We start from the raw sequence: 20,147 nt of genomic DNA, 5'->3' as shown, positions 1-20,147 counted from the left end.
TGAATAAGCTTTGCTCCTGTTGGAAAATGTATTGCTTTTTGAGAGAGTTTAAATTGCTTTTCCTGTGAATGAGGTCATCGTTTTTTGGTAAGGCTTCAGTGTTGAATCTGCATTTGGCTGCCGCACATAGGGAGGGAGATATTAAAATGAGTGGAAGACATGACATGCAAGTCATTGTTTTAAATAGAGTTTCAGAATAAGACCTTGCAAGCATTTTCATTTTTGCAACGCTGTCTGTATAAAAAGATATGCAAGTAAAATGAAATCAATCGATGCACCAGATAGGGACATTAATAAAAGAAGGAGTGTAATGCTAAGAGAGTCTATTTTTAAATGAATATTAAACACCTCAGAGCCTTCGAACCACAGCAGCTGACAATGCCATTGATATTTTGTTATGATTAATTCAACCACTATTGAAAAACTCTTATTGCAATAGCTTTTCCTGCTCTTATCCTGGAAGACAATCAGTGAGGGGGAAAGGCGCTCTGCCAGCCCGGCCCAGGAGAATAGCCATTGTTCTCATGGAATCAAAATCAATACGGGGCCCGGGAAGCTCCTACAATCCTAAATTGCTTTCAGGGAGCAGGAGAGATGCCAAGTTGTTACCTGGTTCAAAACCTATACCCTGGCTGCCACGAAATGAACTGAAAGTACACCCTGATTTGCTGGAAAAAGGTGTAGTGTTGTCTTGGACAAGCTAATTGTCCAAATTACATGTCTTCATTTAGCAGAGGAATTCTCCAAAGTGACCTGCGATTGGATGAAGAGTTGATCCTTGTGTAAGAACCTGAGGGAATCAGATCTACTTGATGAGGGGTGTTGGATACAGGCTGGCAGCTTGTTTCACTGCTGAGAAAGTCCCTGGGTGAATGTACGCCTGGGCTGCCCTCGCTTGTGGAGGGATGGGGGATGGCGGGAACCAGGCACGAGAAGAGTTTGGATTCGGATGCAACTTCCATCTTCCACCGTCACTGGATGCAATCATTTGCTGAGCACAAGGCGCTGCTCGATAACGCATATTGTTTATTAGCAATCTCTGCTGTGTGATGAATGTAGACGACCTTGTAATGGAACTTTGGAGTGTCTTAGTGCCTCAGCCCCTGGTCTGCTAACCAGGGACGACAACACGACCAATACGTGAATCAGGTTTGCTGTTACATCTACATGTAAATGGGACTATTCCAACACAGAAGACCCAGCCCTCTGTCTTCAGAGACGGGGGCACAGATAAGGCTGATAAGGCTGAGCTCGGGGCAAGCAAACCCGGGGCAGGCCCCCACCCCTCCCGGCCCCCTGTAGGGACCCTGTGATAAGAGTCGATATGAGAAGCTATGTAAGCCGTGTGCTAAGCTGCCTTTCCCCTGTGCACAGGGGGAAGGTGGGGGGCGCGGGGAGGAGGACAGGGGGTCCGGCTGGGGGGGGAGGGGGGGGGGGGGGGGGGTAATCCCAAACACCTGGTCTAGCTAACTGCGGATATGGTGGGATCAAGAAGCCCCAAATCTGATCCTTCTCCTCCTCCTCGCAGTTCTTGTCAGATGCATTTCCATGCCTTTCGCCACGTTCGATCAGTTCAGCCTAGTGGGGACTTCAGCGCTCTGGGTGTGATCGGGAACCTTTGATGGGGAGTTTAAAGGCTGGATTAATGGATTATTGTCGGTGTTGTGACTCAACATTGTTTTTAGCAATACATCTCTTCCACAGTTTTTTTTTTCGTTCAATTTGAACATCTTGATATTAAAGAGGAATGGCCAGACTATCCCCCCCCCCTTCCTCAGATGAAAGGTCAGCTCAATCAATAACCGACCACTAGCACATATGTCCATTGCTTTCACAGCTGCTGCCCTGCTTACATTTACATCTACATTTAGCAGATTATTTTATCCGAAGCGATTTACATAACTACATTTGTCAGAAGAAAGAGAAACAAAAAAATATCGCTGTCAGTAAGGACGTTCAAAGAACCAAGTGTCAAGCACTAACAATTGTTCGGTTAACCCATTCCCCGTATACAACAAAGCTAGGAAAAGATGCTACACAATCCTAAGTACTATCTTCAAGTGCAAGGACGTACAGCATACAATAAGTGCGTACATTAAGTGCCAGGACGTACGACATACAATAAGGGCGTAAGAGGGGTGTTTACCTTGTTCTGGACTTGTCACTTAGTGGTTTATATGATGAACTTAGATGTTGATCTAAAAATACTAGCATATCTTTCTCAATGCTGTTCAGTTCAATCAAAATCCAATGAATCACTTTCTGTCTTCAAGCATATCCACAACATCCTAATTGTGTACGTGTATGTGTGACTCCGACTTGCATACAAACAATGTGTCTATATGATGCTGTATTGCATGTGCTGTGCTCTGTGTCCAACTCTGTATTCTGGATGCTTCATTAAGCCCTCTCTCCTCTCTCTCCTAGATGTAGATGAGTGTGCGGAGGCGCTGGACAACTGCAGCATCGACGCCATCTGCCAGAACACCCTCAAGTCATACAAATGTATCTGCAAGTCAGGATACAAGGGTGACGGCAAGCACTGTGAAGGTAACCCCCCCCTCCCCCCCGAAACGAGGCAAGCTTTATCTCACCTGGATGGTGAGCGAATGTGTTGTCTATGAATGAGCACGAGGAGTGTGATACAGCACAGAGAGGGGAGCACTCTGTTCTCTCTGATGGGCCGCGTCTGTCCTAATGTATGCCTCTTGGCCACCCGATATGCATGATAAGAGATTGTATCACACTTATCATGTATCATTGGGTGTGCTGTGTGTGTGTTTGTGTGTGTGTGTGTGTGTGTGTGTGTGTGTGTGTGTGTGTGTGTGTGTGTGTGTGTGTGTGTGTGTGTGTGTGTGTGTGTGTGTGTGTGTGTGTGTGCGTGCGTGAGGGCTTGTGAGTGTGTGCGTGTGTGCATGTGTATGCATGCGTGAGTTTGTGCGTGTGTGACAAACTGAGCGAGGGGGAAAGAGCCTGGTGCAGATTGCTCCAGGATGGTGTGAAGCAATACATTTTCTACACTTGTTAGAGAAAGGGAATTAAGATGGTGGATGAAAAGGTAGTAGAAAGTGTGTGTGTGTGTGCCAAAAGGTCTGGGATGCTTCCACAGCCGCAGGCGGCCAGAGAGACACGCTCACGTTTTCTAACGTTTTTTCCCTTAAAAAGGTTTTATGTCCTAAAGTAATATTCCAAAACCTCAAAATGTCAAGTTGTCTATTTCCCTCCTCCTAACTATTCTATTATTTTTTCATTAACTCAGCTGTGTATTTTCTAAGGCTTCCTGCCGGGAAGTTATAAAAGTTAGCTTTATTCAATTTAATTTGTAAAAAAATATGCTACGCTGCAGATTGGATTACCGGTGAATTGATGGGAACAGTAAGATGTCTGCAAAAAGTGTTCTTACGTCCGTTTAGTAGGAGACGGTGTGCTGAGGGCAAACAGCGAACGCTAACTCAGTTTAAACAAGTGTAGTAAGTTGTTCGTTTTGCTTTCCTTTACAGTTGGATCCAAGATTGTATAATATTAGATAAACAAACGTAAAGGCTATGCTAGGTAAAATGATTAGAATTTAGCAGGCCTGGTTGGTGGAAGAGGATTTTTACATTCCTACACTTTGCTTAAAGCGCTTGTTGCTTTAGACAAGTTCATGAAAATAAGAAATGTACTCTGTGTAAAATATGTATACATTTCTTAACAGTTGTTTATTCATAGATTTTTCTTATCACTAAAACCAGCTAAAATTTGATTGTAAACATTTATCCCTTCAGTGAGATTTCATGAAGGCAGGGTTAATTACCCTGAATGATGTGCAACCAATGGTGCGCAAACAACACAATTCTGCTGCCCTCGTATTTACAAAGACCGCAATCGCACCGCTTGATGTTACGAGCCGTCTTGGTTCCCTAAGCTAATCGCCTGTCAGCTTTTAGATGGTGTTCTTTTCTTCTCTTTTCTTAATGGTTTGCCCGGGCTTAACCTCCTCTGGAGGAGCTCCTGGCGACCGCTGGCCCAGGCCCTGATTGGTCTTCATGACCACAGCAGATTGGGCCGCCGCTGGCTGAGCCTCAAGGGGTACACAACGGTGTAAATGTCATACTACACCAAAAACGTTGCATTGAATCATGTTTTTGTAAACGTGGATTTGCATGAATAAAAATATTGTACATTGGTCAGTTAAAAAAGCTTATATTTATTGTATTCTAATTACTTAACTTATTAACTTATATTCAACGATAACATTAAGACAGATTCACATTTAGAGAGGGACTCAAGAGGCCCGGTAAGCAGATCTGCCCTGTCCCTGGGTGTCAGATTGAGGTGTGGAGTGAGATGTGTGTGTGTCACAGCACTCCCAGAGAGCTGGAGGGCAGAGGGTTAGTGTCGGTCCCATGCTGCCGTCTGAAGCTAGTTCCAGTCCTGAAGGCAGGCTGGGGTCCTGGGATCATTAGCAGCTAATGGACCCATACGAGTGGAGCTGAGTGGAGGGGCTGCTGTGCTGCTGTGTTCTGGCCCTTGCCTCTGCCTTGGTCACTTGGGTACGGCACACAATCAGCTGCCCTGCATTCAGTGTGCATTGAAATGCTGTGACCACTCTGTCCTGTACGTGTGTCATTCCAGTCCTATAGAAACTATGTGTTGTTATATTTAATTCCCATTCGTTATTTTTTAGAAACTTGCCAATGATCACGAAGCATAGGAATACTTTTGATGGGCTTTGTTAGTTTGCAGTGCCACTTGTTAGTTCCTTTGGATAAAAGCATCTGCTCAATGCTCATAAATGTATTGTAAAGCTATACTTTTGGTCAAACAGTATACAAGAATAGTCTATTAACTGTTTATTGTCAAAAAACGATTACATTATGGCAGGTCCATGGTTCCCTTAACCCCTTCCACCTCCATGGTACACCATTAATAATATAAAGAAATGAAAGGTCTCTCCTCGCCCTCACCCCTCTCTCTCTCTCTCTCTCTCTCGCTCTCTCTCTCTCTCTATGCTGCAGATTTAGATGAATGTGCCACAGAGTACAACGGAGGCTGTGTCCATGACTGCATCAACATCCCGGGGAACTACAGATGTACGTGTTATGACGGCTTCCGTCTGGCCCACGACGGACACAACTGTCTAGGTACGTGTGTTATGTAATGTAATGTCTGTTTACAATGCCAACTTGTTCAAGTGTTTTCTTATCCCTGCGCTTTATGAAACATTGACCCCCTCTATAACCCCATTAAGCTGCCAAAACGCAGAGGCTGTGATTCCCAGAGACTGTAGTGGGCCATCTTGCTCTCAACCTGACATAATACATTGCGCGGCATTCCTTCTGTTTCTCTGACGGTTGGGTTGTCACATCATGGCTGGTCATTTATGTTCCAGTAGGACAGTTAGGAGTTTGAACTTTGAACCTTGGTTTGCTATGTTAGCCATAAGCTATCCTTCTTTTAACACAACGCCAATAAGGGATTCACTTATGAAGAGCTTGACCCTGTGCTTGGAGCTCTCAGGGAGCCGTCAAAGGAGCAGACTTTCCCATGGTTTAATGTTTCACCGGTGTGCCATTCACTTCGGCCCTGCCGAGCGCATGATACACTTAAAACGGATCTCCGATGAAGAGAAAAACACCGCTCCCACCTCCTCTTACGGGCCGCTCAACGGCGTCTTTCCTCTCCTGCTCTATCCCCCGCTGTCCCTTTCGGTGAAATCTACCTTTATTATGTTTGGTTGACCCCCAACCCCCTCTTCCCCACACACACACTCTCTCTATAAAGTCACGCCCCTCTGGGTTAAAACCTGTTGAGTGACATCTTAAAACTAGCTCTAGTTGTACCAGCTTTTGTGAAAAAATATTTCATCACTTTGGCCCTTGTTATCTCTATCCCTCCATTAGGTTTATTTTTTATCTCTATCTTTCCTTTGCTTTCTTCTTCTGTCTTTTCTCTCTCTCTCTCTCTCTCTCTCTCTCTCTCTCTCTCTCTCTCTCTCTCTTTCTCTCTCTGTCTCTGTCTCTGTCTCTGTCTCTCTCTGTCTTTGTCTCTGTCTCTGTCTCTGGCTCTCTCTCTCATACAAACACACAATCCCGGTCCATACAAGTACGGATGGGGCTATTTTCCGAGCCATTAAGAAAGCCGATTTAAGTTGAATGTGGATCATTTGCTCTGCTATGGATGAGATGGCTCGCATGCAGGTGTGTAATTGAGGTATCTGGCCTTGTGTGGCTGCTGTGGCATTAGACAACAAAGCATCTATCAATCTCTTTGATTGTTCTTTCTTTTTGTTGTAACCAAAGACCCACACACATGCACACACACACACACACACACACACACACACACACACACACACACACACACACACCGGCTTCTATATAAATAGATTCTTCGACCATTATTCTCGATACGCTAAATAGCCGCGCTCCTTTCAAAAGTCGCTCAGAAGGGAAAGTCCTCTTGAGACTCTTTTTTCATGGAGGGGTTGAATTGGAGTCTTAATTCTCTCCCTGCTCCAGTCGGCTAAATAAATAATCCTCACCACAAAGAGGCGGGAGGAGGGGAGTCCTCCTGCAGAGGTTTCATGTTTAGACCCTGGGCTTCCGCTTCCAGGTTTAAGCTCCTTCAGCCCTTGAGAACCGTTTAGTCCCCCTGACCCCCGAGGCTAACGAGGGGAGCTAAGTGTAGTCCAGGCTAGGCTAGACCCATCACAGCTCACACATGGGTCCAATAGCCACCCGAGGATCAAGCATGCGCCTGATCACAGTGGGAAGCGGCAGTATTTGCAGACTTTATAGTTCTTGGTTGTATTTTCTCCCCCCAAGCTGTTTTTGTAAATAAATAGACCTTTCTGGTTTATTATTTCATATTCATGATATTCACCATATTTTTCTGTCATCTCGCTACCCCCGGCGTCCGTTTGTTTCGTAACTGTCAATCCCGTTTGACCCTCAGTGGAAAATAATTCCCTGAGCAACAGCGAGGCTGCGCTAACAAGGGGCTCCCCGTCCCACCCCCCGCGACGCCTGCTCCACATGACTCCATTGTCGTCTGATGATTCAGCATTATGGCGGCGCTTGGCGGCGCTTGGCAGCTATGGCGGCGGTGACGGCGATGTCGGGCGACAGAGCGTGAAGTGAGAGTGGCGTCCACCTCGCTGAGGAAGGTGTCAGTGTGTTCCCCCCCCCCCCGTTATGCTAGGCCCCGGGATCGCACAGAGATGTCAGCAATCACCAAGGTGGAAAGAGCGCGATGTTACAGTACACTGGGTCCGCCTGTGCGGAGTGAAATGTCACTCACTGTATAATTCACCTCCTGGCGAGAGCCATTGTGGCCTCTGAAAAAAAGAGAGAGAGAGAGAGAGAGAGAGAGAGAGAGAGAGAGAGAGAGAGAGAGAGAGAGAGAAAAGCAGTCACATTGGAGGAAATGCAGTGAGGCAATGAAATCTTTCAGTAATGAAGGATGGATCGAACTTAATTGTTGCAACTCTTTCATGACGGTGCTCAAGAAATAGTTATTTCACAATTGTTTCCATTTTTGAGGCTCTATGAAAAATCAATGTTTGTTTAATCCAAAACACACATCCTCTTCAACAATGGGTAGCAGATGTATGGAAAGTGGCCTGTTTGAGTCCTACTATAGAACCGGCTGCGTGGCGGCATTCACAACTCACAGTATATACGAGTTGTGTTTTAAGATCCTTAAGAAAAGGCTACATTTCTCGCTCTCACAGAGGCGATTCATTAGCAGCGCTCAAGTGGTCGGTGTGGTGCCAAATATCATTAGCATCTGTACAAACACCACCGCATGGATTTCAAACCACAAATCTTTCTTTAACCTTTTGGCCCGCACCTGGAAAATTACCACCGATCCTATTCCTGGTGTCGAGGCTGCCGGGAAGATGACAGCCCAATGGATGCATGTCGGTAGAATGCATCTAGCAGACTTTCTCCCCAAAAAATAAAAAAAACATCACCTCCCCAAGGTCCAGCCGACTGCTGTAATAACAAAAGCGGCTTGTTCAGGGGAAACCGAGCGTTTTTAGTTTTTGTTACAGGGTGATATGACTGCGACGCATGCAGGCTAGCGGACCTCTGCGCCTGCTGGGATCTCACCACCTTGCGGTTTAATTGCATTGTCCAGCTCTTCATTAGCCCTTGTGCTTTTTCAGCTCCAAAAATGTGTCCCTCATGCGGGGCGGGGGTGGTGGTGGCAATCTGTGCCTCAACACCGAATCACAGCTCTGAGGGTTATGTTCCTTTGTGAGTCCTATTGACCAACAATGATTTGATTTGTATTGATTCAGTGGGGCTCAATTTCCTGCACAATCTATAGGGAAATGAACGTCCTTTTACTTTACCCTTCCGCAAAGACAAGGTGTGATTAATCACACAGGAAACGCCGATGGAGGACTTTAAAGTCAGTGTGTAGCTGCAAACCATCATAAGTCACTCCTAAAAACACATGTTTTTAGCTATACATTGAAGGATGCAAATCAAAATATCTGCTTTGTTGTAACCCTTAATCCAGAAGCTCCTGGTTAGTGCCAAGTGTTACCCCTGATTGAACACATCTGCTGGATAAGCCCCCTCCCTTTAACCATCAGCTCCTCACCCATGTTCGTGCACTTATAATCCTGGATGGTGATGCTCTAAGGTGGGCGTATCAAACACAGAGCTTTCCCACTGATGAATTATTGACCAGTGGCTGATGGGAAAAGGTGAGCACCAAAGACCCTTGCGTTGTCCAGCCTTGGATCCGGTGGGAGCTCCAATGCATCCCTTGAAGTGAATTCGCCAGCCCTTTCATGGCGGCGATGGTAATCTCCGGCAGTCTTCAATGGAGCAATACCATTAGATTTTCTCTTCTTGATGAAATTGCCTCAACACCAACAATGCGTCTTCGTGACTGTGACTGAGACATCTTGGCGACAATCTCCTGGCTCGATTTTGTGAAAATAGCGCTCTGGTCGGAACTTCATACCCAGGGGATGGCAGCACAAATACCGCCTCGGTTAGGCGTCTTCACCATCTCCCCCTCACATCCCCACCACTGTAAATGCAAATAAACCATCAGTTTTCTCTGGGTGAGCAGTCGCTTTGCTGCTGCTGTTGTTGTTGTTGTGACGGGCAGGGGATCAGGTTTCGACAGGAGAGTGTCAGGACGGCTCGGGGAGCCACAGGGAGCGAGACGACGATAGATCTGGGATCGGTGCATTAGCCGCCCCCCCCAAAGAGAACGTCAACAACAACTGCCTCCGACGGAACGCTCAGCCTCCCCCCGTCCCCCCCCCCCCCCCTGTCCACCACGGGAATGAACGAACACAGCTGAGCCCACTGGCAGGGCTTTGGTAGAAACTCAAGCTTGAGATTGGGTTTAGGGACGTAAGCCCACGGCCCTGCGGAGCCGTCCGGACAAGGCCTCCTCTCGTCTGCTTGGCACGAGGCGGTCCTCCTAAACACTTATCCCCGGGTTTGTTTTTAAAATACTTCCAGACTTGTTTTGGAGAAACACTGAAATACCATTTAGTATGACCTTAGCTCATAGTTTTTCTTTAAGGAAAGAACCCTGGAAGAGATTGGAAGCCTAGCCCGAAGCCTGTGCTTATTTACCCGAGCGGTAACCTGGGCGACGGGCGGAAAAGTCAAGGCGGCCTGAGTTCAATCAAAGCTGTATGAGTTGTGTTTATAAAAAAAAGCACAAGAAAAAATCCATCTTGACTGGCAAATTAAGGATGAGATTTTTTGTTTATATGATGGCTGTGGATTTATAGTTGATTTTTAAACAGGGGTATTAGGAGCAAAGCGGATAAATATATCAGGCCCATCTTATTTACTGGAATATATTCGTCCACACCCAATTAAATATTTTATGGATTCGGTCCATAACATAAGTCAATCAAGAGCACTGGGACTGGGTGTGTGTGTGTGTGTGTGTGCGTGCCTGGTTAGATAAGCAGTCATGGGTTTATGCAACACATCACTAAGCACAACCTGATCCCATCCGGATGAGGGTCTGTGCTCAAATCTAGCAACCTGTAAATGTATTATTCCTTGTACTTCAGCAGGGAACAAGACAGTCCCTTCAAAGAGAGGGTTTAATTCAGCTTGGCAGTTGGCATTCGCAGTGTAGCTGTCATGTTCACTTTGTTTCTGATGCCCGGCAAGGCCAGGCCATATTCCCCTCACGCCAGCAAGGGGTTAAGCTTTGAAGACTTGAGGCTCTTTTAACCGCTGACGTCACAGCCTGGCTACGATTAGCTGTCTGCTTAAAGTTTGTGTGTGTTGTGAACTCCTGTGAACGAGGAGCCAAAATAGGCTAGACTCGGCCCTCTCACCTCCCTGTCTCTGGCCTGTGTGGAGCTCGTTCTGTCAGTCGGATGGCTCCCCAAGCAGGGGGACTGGATGGATGCAGGGATCGCTCAGAGGACAGACGGGACTAGTTTTACAGCCTCCCCCCCTCATCTCCCCATCCTCTTCCTCCCCTCACACCAGGCTCAGCAATAAATGGTCTGGGAGTCAGTGAACCTTTAGTGTTTTTAGTTTTTTTGAACGACAACGAAAGACTTGAGTGTTTCTCCAAAATACGGGTTGAGGAGTTTCTGTAACTTAACCACCGTGTTTACATGGCTCCAAAGCTAAGCGCAAGGCCAAATGTTATATATACAGTCAAGGCCATCTGAGGAAACCAGCGGACATGGCCTCCGCAAACACAACCAATCTCTTAATCTCGCTCTGTTTGAACCTTGCTTTCCGCTTCGTCCCTTCAAGCGCAGCAAAGACATGTCTTATTTTTCAGAAATGAGGCAACTCTTTTTACCTTATTAAGATCATTTTTTTCACTGTCTCATTAGAATTAGAACACCCCAAAAAAAGTTTGGGGCCTAAATAACATTAGCACTTTGGCTAGCTTGTGCCAGAACCGCTTTCCGCTTGGAAATATTTGTTTTGGACACCAGCCTTGCCCAGCACACAACACAGGCAATTATAGGAGCTATTTAAACAGAAGAGATCTACTGACAGTCAACGCCTCATTTAGTGGGATGAAGGAACCAGGAAATGAAAGTTTCATTGATGCACCCCGGGGTTTGGAGAAGGAATATCCCCATGCCCTTTGAGGTTAGCAGAATACTTCATGGACATTTTGGCACAGTGTTAATGACTTTTGTGTTTGTATAGCCTTTTTCTATTAAGAGTTTGGGGTTCTGTGCGTGTGTGTTTGGGGGGGTGTTCCTGTGTTTAAGTGTGCGTGTGTGTGTGTGTGTGTGTGTGTGTGTGTGTGTGTGTGTGTGCGTGTGCGTACACGCATGTCCATCCTCTGCCTTACTTCCTTACCTCCGGTGTCTGTTTCCCTGTTCACGTGTCAGAGTGTTGCACTCTGAGGCAGTGGGGCTTTTTAAAGTGCTCCTAGCAGTTTATCTGCCAAGGTGCAGCTGTACATGGCTTTAATGTGCCAGTATGCTCCGAGCTCTTCCCCTCCACTCCTGCCTCTTTCATGTTGTGACGGGACTGAGAGATGCGACTATTAAAAAGTAACTAAAATCAAGGCTGACCAATCTGGGCGACAGACCAAAAGTGCTCACCTCTTTACTTTCACCTTCAAGTAAACCTAGAGTAAAACATAAATAATTCCAGCACATTTATTGAAGGGACGTATCTTCACCTGGCTGCAAAGTGACTCAATTCCCCCTGGGCGTGAGCGGCAGAATGAGAATAGTTTTGACAGGGAAGAGGCAGCAGTGTTGGTGATCCGTGAGAACAAGGCACAGGACTATCAGTGCTGTCCCTTGGGTAGTCTCACCTCTGCTGCGATGTCGTCAGGTGTGACACACACACGTGTACACTTCGGTATGTTCAGCCTCATCCATGTGTCTCTCTCCGTTCCGGTGAAAAAAATACAGGACCAAGTTTTAATTTAGTCGACGAGAATTTCCCCCCCAGAAAGGAAACCTAATCTAGCAGCCTGCTCGGTCTGGAAAAATAGACAGTAAATTAGTTTCGCATGACGGGCTTTCGAAGTAAACCATAATAAATATATGAAACGCAGACGATATCTTGCTGATCTTGCCATGCCAGGACAAGAAGTTCACTCTTTCGAAGAAAACCTGCCATCTATTGGGTAACAGCGATGAGAGCGAGAGCCTCACTCTGATTGACTGGAGCTCTTTGTACACCGTAAGGCCTCGCCATGTTTGTAAATCAATTACCGCCCAGCCAGGGCCAGACTGATATTCATTACGAAACGCAAACTTTAATATCTGGAGAGTGTCCCCCCACGCTAGGCCTAGGGAGCCGTGGGCGTTTGCTTTGTTGAGTGACTGTGCCCAGTAGGGCCAGATCAAGGCTCCCAGGAGACTCTGGTGTGGAGACTGGAGGCCGTCTGCACTTCAGCTCACGTTGTGTCCTTCTCCTCGTCTCTCTCGTCTTCTCTCTCTCATGCTGCACTTGATGCACTGAACTTTCTCTCCACTCACTCCGATGGCCGCTCTTCATTTCTCTCGCCACCTCCTCCCTCTCCCACCACCTCCTCCTCCTCCTGCTTAGTCCTCCTCCCTGTCCCTCTCTCTCCCACATTCTTGCCGTCACGGCTCTGACAGACACTCGTCATCGGCAGGTACTCTGGCCCGGCTGGATCGGGTTTCCTATTTGCCGGGAGGATTGTGCTGTGTTTGCATTTATTTGGAGTTTTTTTTAGGGCTTAGTGCTGCTGCGCTCTTTTAGGAGCGGAAGCTGTGTGCTGCCATGTCAGATAAGCGTTAAAACACTCACACACCCACACCAACACCCACACACACCCGTGTAAAGACGAGCCCCCCCCTTCCCCCAAAGAACCTCCTTCTCCTCTCCTCCTCGCTCTTTTCATTCTGTGACCTTTGCACCCGAACTCCGAAGCCCATGCTGTTTTATTCAGGTGGGAAAAAAAAGTAGAAACAGTCTTCGACTGGCCTGTGTGCAACAAACGGTCCCACGTTTTTGTATATGACCCAAACTGGACTTGACTGCTACTCTGTCCATGTTGGTGTTCAGCGCTCTGTCTCTTCACGTGTGTAACTCTGTGTTCTCCTGCTAGACGTGGACGAGTGTGCGGAGGGCAACGGGGGATGCCAGCAGATCTGCGTCAACATGATGGGCAGCTACGAGTGCCGATGCAGGGAGGGATTCTTCCTCAGCGACAACCAGCACACCTGCATCCAGAGGCCCAAAGGTGAGCATCGCCGAGTCCTGATCGAGTCCACCACGATGCTGCACAGTGTACACCATGACCACTGTGACCCTGACGCTCACCGTGAAACCAAGCAGGGCCAGAATCACTGTAGTAATGTGCTGTTCGTATCGTCACGAGTCAAGTAGTGTGCGTTAGACCCACTCGTGTTAAACGTGATATGGAGTTTGATTTGATTGATGATGCTATCGCGTGCACCCCAGCCCTATTGCCCTTCTTTCAATGGCTGCACAACCAGGATGACTCCTTTGAGGCAGTAGGTTTGCAACCGTTGCTGTGACCTGCTATGAATGAAGCGATGCATTGCCACGGATTAAACTTGTGCTCGAGAGCGAGAGCAGGCCCCGGCAGGTCCTGCAGCGAGGACCCTGAGCAAAGGTAAACATTTCTTGAGTCCTGACAACAACCAGGATAAATCACCTCCTTTCTTTTTTTTTTTTTTGTTCTTGTTTCCCGTCAATCCTTTTCAAGCTGAATCAATCCAGGGCTTGGCAGCCACTTTAAGGCACCCGGAGGTATGAGAGCTGCCTGCGGCGGAGCGCAGGGGGGTGGGTGGATATGGGGTGGGGGGGGGGGGGGGGGGGGGGGGGGAGGAGGGAGGTGAGGGTAGGGGGGGGGAGGGGTTGGAGGCTGGGTGAGAGCAAAACGATTTAAGGTGTAGCCCGGGGCGGACACGCCTGGTGTGAGTGGAGCATTCCTGCGGGATACGGACATGATGGGAGCACGTAGCCCTCCGAGCTACTTAAAGGGAGTACCAGCGTACGGATGAAGAGGGCTTACCCGGTACACTGGTTAACTCAGCTGCCTGGGCGCCGGTCACCTGCGATGGAAAGGGCTTTATCCCTCGTATTTATTGAGATTGACTTTTCCGTAACCCTTGAGGTTTAGCAGGGTTTACAGTAATTAACGCTGTGATCTTCCAAATTGTAGCTTAGGTCCTAGTTAACCTGTCAAAGTGTGTTTCTTGAGAAAACATGACCTGATGACGAAATACAACTCACTTAAATTATGCCCGTAGAATGCTGTCATCGGCCCATGGATGAGTTAGTCGGCATGTGATTGGATAGAGGAATGTCTTCACTTTTGTAGTGAAAGGCCGGCTTTATCTCTCAAACAAACGTGTGCCGTTAGAGAAAAACAAACTTCTCCCGAAACTGTCTACACTAGTTTAGCGCAGTCACATTGCATTTTTTCACAAAACTACGGAATTTGCCAACAAATGTTAGCTAGCCAGTGTACATCGTTTTCAATTTATTTTCTCTCGGAGTGTGCTATCTCACCGTTTAAAATCCCCCATTCCTGCACACCTTTTTTTTCACATAGCGATGTCTCCCTAGAATGCATGAAGGCACGGGGTTTGCTCCGAGGTGTCTGTTTATCCTCTGGACTGTGAGGAGCATTGAGCCCTTATCGTCAGGAGCCTCTTATTATGAGAAGGAGTTCAAACCACACATCACACTCCCACACTGCTCTTTGCCCGCACCTTGTCTCACGCTTCTCTCCCCGCTATCTATTACCTCAACTGATTGATAAAGCCTCATTCCAGCCGTCTGTAGCCTGGGGGGGGGGAGTTGGATTCTTGGAAGGCTGCTTTCTATGGGATCAATCTCGGGGCCTAATGAGCTGTCAGTGTTTATGTTGGGTGAATGTGTTATTGGAGTGGAGCATCAGAGCATTGGGTGGCCACCAATGGGATTGCAGTGTGAAATACGTCTCATGCCGTTGTGTTGCCATTGCTCTCTGTAAACTCCTGTCTCTCAGCTAAATGGCAAAAGCTATCCTTTTACATGATACCATAGATAATCTTTAGCTTTCTCTGTCCCTCTGTCTCCCTTTCTCTCTCTCTGTCCATCTCTCTCTCTCTCTATCTCTCTCTCTCTCTCTTTCTCTCTTTCTCTTTGTCTCGCACTCTCGCTCACTCACTCACTATCACACACAAACACCCACATGATAACTGATTTTTCATGTGAAGTTATTGCATCCAAAATTCTCTCTCTCTCTCTCTCTCTCTCTCTCTCTCTCTCTCTCGCTGGTGTCAAGACTCCCTCTGTAAAGCATATAAAACATCACCATTACTCCGACGGCTCGGCCAACACTGCTAGGAAGCAGTCCTCTCCTAAACACAAGGGGACCTTTGGGTGCCACTGTTGATGAGCTGCATCTCGCTCATTAGAAATACATCACCGTCACTCTCATTGGATCAGTGAATCAGCTGTTTGGGGACGGGGGCACGGGGGGCAGGAGAGAGAGAGAGAGAGAGAGAGAGAGAGAGAGCAAGAGGAGGTCAATACCGGGACCTGTCGCTTCCAGCTTAGACCCCCCTGCTGTGCGGGGTCCTTGTTAGCAGAGAGACCCTGCCAATTAGGTAGCAGGGGTCCTGCCTGTAAGGCAGCTAATGACAAGGCTGCGGCCGGCCTCCCCCCACCCTCCCGCCCACCCTCAATAGGAATAAGTCCCGCTAAATCCTTGGCCTGGCTGTCAAGTATGTAACAGATCATTTGTCCTCCCCAAACCTTTCTGTCAAGAAAGTCTTTTGAAGGGCAAGGCTAGCCGAGGTGCTTAGTGGTTGATAAGAACGCCATTTAGGTCAGGTAGACTTCTATTTCTTTTTCTTCTTTTTTTATGACACTGGGATTTCTGTGACCCACACATGTTTTTAAAGTGGAAGCAGAAATTGTGCACATTTTTTTATATTTTAAACGTTTAAAGTCTCTATTGTTGTATTGTTGTGTAGAAAATGATACAGATTCAGTTGATTCAGAGTTTTTTGTGGTAGTCTCTAATCGAATACTAATGTTAGTAATTCGTAGGGTAAACGTTTTTCTGTGAGTGTCGAGGGTTCGCTGTTTGGTGTCTTTGGGCGGCTCGAAATGAGCTTTCCTGTCTCCCTCTGGCAGTCGATTAAAGCGTTCATGGGAATTAAAGGCCTAGTCGGATCCAGTTAATATGCCGACTGAAAGGTGAACAACACACAACCTTGGATGGTTTCAATTAAATTCCCCTTTATATTTTATTTATCTTTTACAACTTGACAGGTTTAAGAGTGTAATAAACATTGTCACCATTGTCACTCCATAAAAATATACTGTGTTTACTGTATACCTCTAGACTTCTCAGATTGTTGCGCACACTCTGTAAACTAAAGCCAATAAAGCGCAATATGAGTTTCCTTTGTATAACACAAACCAAAAGGTCCATCAATTGTTTTAGCTTATTTTTACACTACAAGAAAAGAGAGAAATTCCTCTATGGGTAATACCAGCAGTTCACTGGGTAACTCAAACAGTTAGCTCCATACCCTGTCTGAACACCTTTAATGTTTCAACACTTTCATGCGCCTCCAACACAGGCTTGTTGCCCCTTGTTAAAGCGGGCCCTGCTCTCGTCTGCCTGTCTCTCCTCCCTTCCTCTCCCTTACCTCCTCCGCTTTATCTCTCGCTCGCAGACATTGGAATTCATACAAGGCCCCGCAATCACGTGCAGGAGCCAAGAGTTTTTAATTTGATGTAGAGTAGCTGTAGGCCTGTGTTTTCCAGACGCGGCCGCCTGTAATGACATTTGAATGCAAATCTTGGCATTTAACGTTTTACGTTCATTTCCTCCATTCTTTGGACGCCGGCCAGCAGCGACTGCAGGACTCATGTTCCGACGACTTTAGTCAACGCTACGCTAAATTGTAGCTTCGTATTCAGAACGTATGTGCCTCCTCATTACCACAACCTCTACTTTTGAAACACGCACACACATGCAAACACACACACACACACACACACACACACACACACACACACACACACACACACACACACACACAGTGACCTTGAACCTTGTTTTCCTGCATGCTCCCTCTCTCCCTTACTCACAGCGTCGCTGCTGTTTGCTCGTTAATATCGACCGCTGCAACAGACTGTTGGACTGTTAAGTTTTATGTTGCTCTGGTCTGCGGCCAGATCTAAATGGCTCCGTGTGTCATAGGGAAGCTGTACTGCCTAGTTATGTGGTGTTGCGTGCAATGAGGAAATGCCATGTCGCTCCTGTGTGTGTGTGTGTGTGTGTGTGTGTGTGTGTGTGTGTGTGTGTGTGTGTGTGTGAGGGGGGGCGCTGGCGGCCCTCCTCCTGGCTGGCTGTTTTTGGTTCTCCACAGGCCTGACTGAGGGTGAGCTGCTCAACTGTTTTTACAAGTGTCGGGGTCTCTGCTCCATAGCTCTGCACACCAACCGTGTAACTCAGAAATGTCTCTCTTTCTCTCTTTTTCTTTCCTTACTTACATCAGGGAAGGGAAGGGAACCATTTCCTGCCATGGCTACCCATCAATTCTTTCATATTAGTGATTGGTCCGAGACCACCTCTTATCCTCTAATGATGAATGGAGGATGCCGTGCGTCTTCCGTTTCCACCGCTCTAATTAGCTTTGCCCATTCCAAGGTCTTTAACAATCTTTAATGCTGGCTCACCACACGTTGAATTACTGAATTCCTTTGGCCCGCCCCCCGTTCTTTGTATTCAGGCAGGCTTTCCTTTGGCCGGTAGTTCTTCATGGGCTATCTGTAGGGTGTCTTTCTTTGAGGTTTCTCCCGCTAAACCCTCTGTCATGACCCATGACTTAAACCGTTAGTGCAAACGGAGTGCCTCACAGACCGACGGACAGGCAGACAGCAAACAGCAACGTTCAATTCAGGAAAGAATGCCTCTTTGTCATTGCACATGAAGCGTTGTGACCGAGAGCAGCTCTTTGTGTGTGTGCTGATGAGGGTGGGTTTGTTTGGACGTTATCTGTAAAGCTGCGTGCGTCTTTGTGTGGTGAGGTAGCGAGGTGTCCCTTGGAACGGTAGGTCACCTTGATGCTCCAGAGAGGAGAGTGGCATGTCCCGGCCTCTGTATGTGTCCCGGCCTCTGTGTGTGTGTGTGTGTGTGTGTGTGTGTGTGTGTGTGTGTGTGTGTGTGTGTGTGTGTGTGTGTGTGTGTGTTTCTCACTCTCGTTCTTGCTCTCGCTCTCTCTTTCCCTCCCTCCATCTCCCTTGCTCTCTCTCTCTCTCTCTCTCTCATGCCTTCCATCTGTATCTCTCTCTCTCTCTCTCTCTCTCTCTCTCTCTCTCTCTCATGCCTTCCATCTGTATCTCTCTCTCTCTCTCTCTCTCTCTCTCTCTCTCTCTCTCTCTCTCTCTCTCCATGCCTTCCATCTGTATCTCTCTCTCTCTCTCTCTCCCATGCCTTCCATCTGTATGTCTCTCTCTCTCTTGCAGTCGGCTATGTGTACATAACACTAGGTTTTGTTCTGCAAATGCTATGCAAATCACTTGTTTGTGCATATGCATGCAACCTGTTTACAATTACATAGCATTTGTATTCAGTATTACTGAGGAAAGGTAAGGAATCTCATATAATGTGAAGAGTGTTTCACACACGCATCATGTTGGAGATTTCTATCTGTGTGTCTATTCTAGTCCGTTACTGCTCACTTACCGTACAACAATCTGGCTCATTAGGAAACTATGCTTGGGTTTGTTTTGGACCACTGCCTACATAAATAAATATGTTTCCGTGTTTTCAGACCATTTTAAGTGCAATGTCTCGCAATAACAGTCTTGCATTAAGCATTCGGAGAATGCCATATTTCCTCGCCAAACTGTCCTGTCCTCTCCTCTCTTCTCCGTCCTCGTCTGTTGTTTACAGAGAGAGGGAAGGAGGGAGAGAGGGAGGGAAAGAAAGTGAGGGAGAGAGGGAGGGAGGGAGGGAGAGAAAGAGGAGGGAGGGGAGAAGGGGGAGAGAGGGAGGGAGGGAGGGAGAGAGAGATGGTGGGAGAAAGGGAGGGAGAGAGAGATGGTGGGAGGAAGGGAGGGAGAGAGAGAGGGAAGGAGGGAGAGAGAGATGGTGGGAGATAGGGAGGGAGAGAGAGAGAAAGGGAAGGAGGGAGAGAGAGAGAGAGAGAGGGAGCGAAAGGGAGGGAGGGATGGAGGGGGAGAGAAAGAGAGGGAAGGAGGGAGATGGTGGGTGCTTGCAGCGAGATCGACAATCTTAACAAGACGTCTTTATTTGATTCATTTGTTTGTCTGAGGGAACCAGGTGATCAGGCTACACTAACAGTAGCACTCTGATGGTGCACCTCTGCTGTGTGACGAAGCAGGTTGTAGGTCTCACATGGTTTCTTGACCCTCTGTATCCCCCTCTATAGCAGATCCAGATCGGCTCTGGACTGCTTTTTCATTGGTTTATTTTTTTTTTCCTTCTTCTTCCATGCGCTGACATTTTTATCCTCCTTTAAAACCTTTTAATGGGCCATTATCGAAGCGGAAGGAATGCTGCTTTATTAGTGTGGTGGCTCCCTCCTGTTTTTTTTTGGGGGGGGAGTTAGGGGGCCCCGGCACTCTCATTTCAAAAACCAACTTATGCCCCAAAACTCGCGGCTCGCCGGTCGATACCAGTCAGTGTCCCCCCCGCTCTCTCTCTCCCCACCTTTTCACTGCATCGGTCTGTGGGAGCAAACCATGAAGCCCTTGGCATGCCTTGAAGCACTTCAGCCTCCACTGTGTCCTCCCCTCTCCCCTCCAGGAGCCCCAGGGTTTGGGGGCTCGGAGGGCCACGTCGCGGCCCCGGGCCCCCGCCCGGTGACCTTTGTAGCAGGCAGCTTGTCTTAGCCGGGGACCGGCTTTTGATTCTTCATGAACTGGAGTGTCACGCGGCGGTAAAAAAGGTTTATCGGACTGTCAGGACTGGCTGTCAGGGATGGACTTGATAGCTGAATGAACAGTTTGTCATCGGAACGAGAGGAATATGGGCTGGACTTCTGGTTCCGGTATCAAAAATAATCATTTAAAGAAAGTGATTTCAAAACAAAGCTTTGTGGAGCACCAATGTTTGAATGAAAACAAATCTGCCGTTAAAATCAAACAGGGCTCAGGAATGAGTGGGGCGGCTTTAATATTGTAATAAGTATCTCTGTC

At 47.5% G+C, this 20,147-nt stretch overlaps 1 protein-coding gene across 2 annotated transcripts in view; it reads left to right on the top strand.

Moving 5' to 3' along the window:
* scube3 (signal peptide, CUB domain, EGF-like 3) overlaps positions 1-20,147 on the top strand; it is a 61,719-nt gene that overhangs the window by 11,216 nt on the left and 30,356 nt on the right. For both annotated transcript variants that reach the window (XM_079741581.1, XM_079741580.1), the window contains exons 2-4: positions 2,428-2,550; positions 5,001-5,126; positions 13,054-13,188. In XM_079741581.1, coding sequence (XP_079597707.1) covers positions 2,428-2,550; positions 5,001-5,126; positions 13,054-13,188 — 384 coding nt within the window. The remainder of the gene's footprint in view (positions 1-2,427; positions 2,551-5,000; positions 5,127-13,053; positions 13,189-20,147) is intronic.

This window comes from Pollachius pollachius (genome assembly GCF_949987615.1).
Source record: "Pollachius pollachius genome assembly, chromosome: 8".
Lineage (NCBI taxonomy): Eukaryota > Metazoa > Chordata > Actinopteri > Gadiformes > Gadidae > Pollachius > Pollachius pollachius.
Note: the sequence above shows the minus strand (reverse complement) of the source record. Positions and strands in the feature narration are given on the sequence as shown.